Source organism: Cryptomeria japonica, chromosome 6 (assembly GCF_030272615.1).
Source record: "Cryptomeria japonica chromosome 6, Sugi_1.0, whole genome shotgun sequence".
NCBI lineage: Eukaryota > Viridiplantae > Streptophyta > Pinopsida > Cupressales > Cupressaceae > Cryptomeria > Cryptomeria japonica.
Window position 1 is genome coordinate 70,668,264 of NC_081410.1, and position 6,000 is coordinate 70,674,263.

General features: G+C 36.2%; 1 protein-coding gene across 3 annotated transcripts in view; it reads left to right on the forward strand.

Moving 5' to 3' along the window:
* LOC131064206 (helicase and polymerase-containing protein TEBICHI) overlaps positions 1 to 3,838 on the forward strand; it is a 156,577-nt gene extending 152,739 nt beyond the window's left edge. For 2 of the 3 annotated variants that reach the window (XM_057998265.2, XM_059207155.1), the window contains exons 24-27: positions 2,253 to 2,361; positions 2,450 to 2,596; positions 2,687 to 2,783; positions 2,886 to 3,838. In XM_057998265.2, coding sequence (XP_057854248.2) covers positions 2,253 to 2,361; positions 2,450 to 2,596; positions 2,687 to 2,783; positions 2,886 to 2,956 — 424 coding nt within the window. In that variant the 3' untranslated portion in view covers positions 2,957 to 3,838. The remainder of the gene's footprint in view (positions 1 to 2,252; positions 2,362 to 2,449; positions 2,597 to 2,686; positions 2,784 to 2,885) is intronic. The other variant, XR_009358148.1, reaches the window with a different exon arrangement.
* The last annotated feature ends 2,162 nt before the right edge of the window (positions 3,839 to 6,000 follow it).

Genomic DNA, 6,000 nt, shown 5'->3' on the forward strand with positions numbered 1-6,000 from the left:
TGTAGCAGTTGCAAAACTCAGAAAATTGGCCCTTTTTGGCAAGATATGAGCTTCCCAGACAAATAAATGTAGTGTAGATGAAGGGGATTTCATCCTCTCACCCAAGATCTGAAGGTTTCCATCTCCAAATCCCAAAACCAACCTTGCAAGAAACGTTGCAGACCTGCAATTACCAATGCTCTACAAAAAACAACTTCAATAATAATTGAAATGCTGCCCCCAATGTCTTTTTAACATGCCTCAAACCCTAATTCGAATTTGGGGTTAAGGTTGTACTTTTGGCATCATAAAACATGTTAAATTGTTTCTTTTTATTAAAACAATACTTCCCCTAAGTGGTTTGACCCATTGAGGGTCTAATTCCTCATTAAAAGTGGCCATATATTTAAGTTATAACTTCTAGGAAAATGTGCCAAGGGGCCACTTTATTAATATAAAGTGATTGTATTATTTCATTTTATTATTATTTATTTAATCCAACTTAGGAAATAATTTAATATTTCCTAATTTATTCAAATAATGAAATCCGCGACTCAGATTTGAATTCTGTCTGAAGCATTGTGATCACTTATGTTGTCCGGGTCCTGCAGGCCAATTGGCACTTCCTCCTAAAAAGTAGGGGCTCACCCTAAAAATAGGAAGCTCTCTCCAAACACTTGTAACTGCTCAAAAGGATCCTGCTTTGCTCCTTGGTACCTCGGGTGGTCATTCAGTCAACTGCCAGTTCTCCCTAAAAAATAAGAGACCTCCCTAAAAAGTAGGAACTGTCGTCTGAAAGTCCAAAATGGCTCACAGAGCCCCTACAAAGCTCCATGACTCTCATAATGAGTCCCCTAACCATGCCGTTGACCTACGGGAACTCGAATGGTAGGTCAACCCTTGCTCATCTCATGTCACCTAGAAAAGGGGACATTACACATTAACCACTTTCAAAGACCATTTTGGGGTTATGAAAACACAACTACCTATGTTCCAGTATTGTTTTCTAGTTAGAATTTCTTGCATTTTAGCATCTTTAAAGAAAATCAAGAAAGAAAGCCCTTTAGAACCATCCTACAGAAAGAAATTTAAATGCTCATTTATTTTAGCCATACATTTCTAAACCATTCATCTAGGAATTTCCTCATTGGGATTTTATTAATATCCACCACATCGAGGAATATAGCAATATTTTTCAATCTATTCTTCTCTTGATTTACCACTTCAAGCATATCAGGGTTGGGAGAAAGAGAAAGCTTTTTGGAGATACTAGGAGGGGGCTTACCTTGTCTTCCTCTTGGGTCGCTATTATCCTTTGTACAATTGATTACATTAGCCAAAAAGCACACAAACTCCGGGATAGCTAGTGGTTTTTCAACAAGGTCCTCTTTGAAGTATTTGGATTCAAAGTTATGTGAGTTGATAGCATTGCTGCCAACAGGTAAGTTGCCCTCAATTGAAGGCATTGTATGCTGCCGAATGCTAAATCATACAAGCCAATTGTAGTTCCAGTGAAGGCTGCCAGAGATTTTACGGTGGATGAAAAGATAGACAAAGACAAACATACAAAATGCAATAAATGCTCTACATCAAGAGGAAATTAGGAAAGCCAAGGGTTAGAAGGCACTTAAACTGGCAGGATACTAGACCTGCGTGGAGGTCGATGGCCTTCTCCACAATAGCGGAATGAATCCCTTGTACGCGTGCTCACTCAAACCCTTTCGTTCTCGTCCTCCCAAACTGAAATAATATTTCAAAAAGGAAATTAAAATCACTTGCATAGACTTTTGTAGGTATATAGAGCAGACAGTTTGTTTTGAGAGTGTAATTGCTTCCAGTACAAGAGCAAATCTCTCAATTTCAATTGAAATTAACTTACCTTGATGGCTTCTTTGGTCAAATCTATCAATGCTAAATAAAACCATGTGACAAATATATGCTGATTCGTAAACTTTAATACATAGATGATAGATCAACCTCATTTGAGAATGCTCTGAACTAGTTTATACTCATAATTTATGATGAATGTTTGATTTGACATAAATGCTTTACAATTAAGCTTGCATTGTTGAACAGACATACTTGAAACATTTCTGCCGTTTATCATTCTCTAATTGTAACAGTAGATTGATGTTTGAAATTATTTATTTTTGGATTTTATTTTCTTGTACCTATCTTTTTTCTGGCTTCATCAAGTAGCTTGTTATGTTGGCACCCAGTGTTTAGTGGACTCCTAAAAATTTAGAAGTATTCTTGACTACAATGCATATCAGGTACATAACAACACTCAGTGGGAGGAAACGTTTCCTGGGTAAAATAAAATTTGGAAACCGAGTGGAGCAAGCCAGAGCTGAGAGGCAGGCTGTTAACTCTATCTGTCAGGTATTGTTGACCTCATCATTTTAAATATGGTCAGAGGAAAGATAAGACTAAATGATCAACTATGGAAACTCATAGTATGTTATCTCAGGGCTCTGCAGCAGATATTATAAAAATGGCTATGGTTAAAGTGCATTCTACCATTGCTATCCGACCTTCTGAAGGTGACTTGGATACTTCTCAGACAAGTCCAAGTGCAGTTTCTAGTCTTAAAGGCAACTGTCGACTACTACTTCAGGTCAGTATTATCTTTTGAGGTTGATATTAACTCTTGCACTTTTTATGATGTCAAAAGGTTACATAATCCATCTTTCTCATTACTTTGTAGATCCATGATGAGTTGCTGTTAGAGGTAAAATCTGATATGTTAAGTGAAGCTGCTCTTTTAGTCCGTTCCAGTATGGAAGGCGCTGCCTCACTGAAGGGTAATACTAATTTCCACTTGTTTTGTTGCAGATAATTTGTTTTTTGAAAGAAGGAAAAGTGTTTTATGTGAATTCTTATCCCAATTATCTGCACTTGTGTAGTTCCGCTGCGTGTGAAGTTGCAGGTTGGTAGGACGTGGGGTTCTCTAACTCCTTACAAGGAAATTGAATGATTCATCATTGATACATTGCAGCTATCAAATTTAAATTGTTTCGGAGCCTCAAAGAATGTAGTTTCCATTTCCCTTTGTTCTTTACAAGCAATAAAGGTTCAGCTTATGCATTCAATTAACTAATTCACATGAGTTCATGCTCCTCCATACTTTTTTCTTGAAATCTGTCATCCAATGCCATAAAAAATGTCTATCTTGTATTATTTAATTCAAACTATAGCTTACAAATATTGATTACTTCTGAGATGAACAGAGGGGCTTGACAAGATATCTGGCTATTTGTAATTGCTTTCCAGTTATAATGGGGGGGACATTGTGTAAACCAAGAATAGTGACAGAAATGCCTACAGCCAAATTCAGCCAATTACAAGGCAGTGATCACTTCACCTGCAATTTATCTGCATCTATATTACACAAATCTTGCATATCTCTGTTTCGGAGGCAACTGGAAATCAAGATTCCTGATGCAGAAGATTTCCAATTGAAAAATTGACATAATTAATATGGAAACAGATTTCTTCAGCTAGGAAGACATTTTTCCAGACATTTGAAATTGAGATATATTGAACATGATAACATTGTACAATATTCTGTACCATAATGCAGAGTTAAATCTTTGATTTTCAGTTAACCTGAAATATGGTTGCAACTCTTTTGTATCACAAATAGAAAGTTATACAATTCAATGCCCTCAAAGAGAATGAAATAACATAGTTAAAATAACATACAAAATGACATTTTCATCCTCTTCTTGATGATGGATCACGGAGTATGATCCAAAATGTTGATGCAAATAAGCTACTGGCAGTTTTCTTCTAGAAGCTTACAATGTATGTGCAAGTTTTTATGTGTATTATTAAAAGTGTACAATCTATCACTTTATTTTTGAATTGATGGTTTTATGATTTATCATAAAATTACTTTGCTATAGATATTTTTAATTTCAGGATTATAGATTTACATGATAACCACAGTCCATCCTAGCAAGTATAATGGTAACCAGAATTTTTATTTGTTTGATGGATTGCATATCCGTGAGATTGGAAGCAGGGTTTCATCCTAGTGAGCTCTTTTCACTTACAAGTTAACCATAGGTGTTGATGGGGAAATTTGAAATTTGATTGTGTTTGGCTGCATTTTAAGAGCTTGAACCTGCGCAAGAACTCCTTGTAGAACAAAAAATTTTAACGATATTATTATTTTTAGTACAGGTTCAATTGTTTTTTGTCTTTTAGAAGGAAATCCTGTAACTTTTGAAATCATTTGTATTGATAACCACTTTTTAAAAGTAGATCACATATATTTGGGATCAATGGGTGGGGCTTTAGATGGGGAGGGCACTGTGGATGGGGTCGGGATCAAGGCATACTTAAGCAAGTTCAGACTAGCAACCAACACCTCAGATGTGGGAGAAGGGTTGGGGGGTGCGTGGTTGGAAGGAATTGGAGCTTTCTTTGCAAGGGATACCACAAAGCATACACCCATTTTAGGCGTAGCATTACTTTTACCAAAGTTCCTCTAAACGATGGGACAATTACTTCGAATGTGTCCCTCCTTATGACATAGATAACACACATTCAAACCCTCCAACACTTCGATATTGCAGGAGAAACAATCATCTCAATATTAAGGTCAATAGAGCAGGAGAAACAATCATTCACTTACAAGTTAACCATAGGTGTATGGGGAAATTTGAAATTAGATTTGAGAGAACCAAGACACTTTCAAAGATGCACTTGAAAAACAGATCCGAGATAGAAAAGACACTAGCAGTCCCAACGAAGACCTTAAAACCTCTGGAAAAGAAATAGAGTCCAAAAAAATGTATGAATTACTTGTAAGATCAAAAAAAGAAGATTACATGAAAATGAGAAAGAGTTGATCTCTTTGAATAAGCATAATCCTAGGAGTTTTTGGAAAGAATTGCAAGAAGCTAAAACAAAAACTGAAAATAACATCTCAAGTACCCAATGGTTTCGTTATGCCAAGGAATTATATGAAAGAAGACAAAATATAGAACCCCCTCCTATTATTAACTCTAGGTTCAAACTCTTCTTTGCTAAGGACATCAAGGTGGGAATTAAAAGGTTGGCTAGTAGCAAAGCTCAAGACAAATGGTCTTTAGGTTGAATTGTTGAAGTGGGGCTTGGAGGCTCTTGCTCCAGACATCAAAAAATATTCAATCAGGTAATTCAGCAGTGTTTTTTGACAAATTGGACAACTAGTATTGTCATCCCACTCCTCAAAAGTGGCGATGTCAACAATCTAGCAAATTATTGTTCAATAATGGTCAACCCCCTATTCGGTAAACTCTTTGGAAGTATGGTGGAAAATAGGATCAGTCTTTGGGCTGAAAAAGAAAGGAAAAGGGAAATGGGTCAAATTGGTTTTAGACCAAGGCACAATACTATTGACCATTGCATCACACTTAGACACTTGATTGAGAAGGTTTGGGAAATTTATGGTGAAGAGGTTTTTTGGTGTTTCGTAGATTTCAGAAAAGCTTTTGAAATGATTCCTAGAAGTAAACTATGGTAGAGAATGGAAGAATTGGGAGTTTTAGATCATTATAGGGCACCAATACATAGGTTATATAAGCAAATTTAGGCCCAAAAAATCAAAACTAAGGATGGGCTCTTAGAGGGTTTCGGGAGTCACATTGGAGTCAAATAAGGTTCTCTATTGTACCCCACTTTGTTTGGGCTCTATATTGACAATTTGGAGGATTGGATAGTCAAGTCACGTGATGAAGGTGTGAATTTGGCTACTTTTTTAATAAAGTTAATGTTATACACTAATGATCTAGCCCTATTAGCTAAAATGGTTGAGGGTCTCCAAGAACACCTAAGAGCACTAGAATCATTTTGTCAGGAAGTGGGAATTCATGTGAACATTTGAAAAATAAGAAACCAAACTCATGATTTTTACTTTGAGAAGAAAAAGGAAGCAAGTAAAGTTTGAGTTTGAGGGAAGCCCATCATAAGTGATAAGTGATTTACAAATACTTGGGCCTTGACTTTCATAGTAACTTTAGTTGGGAAACA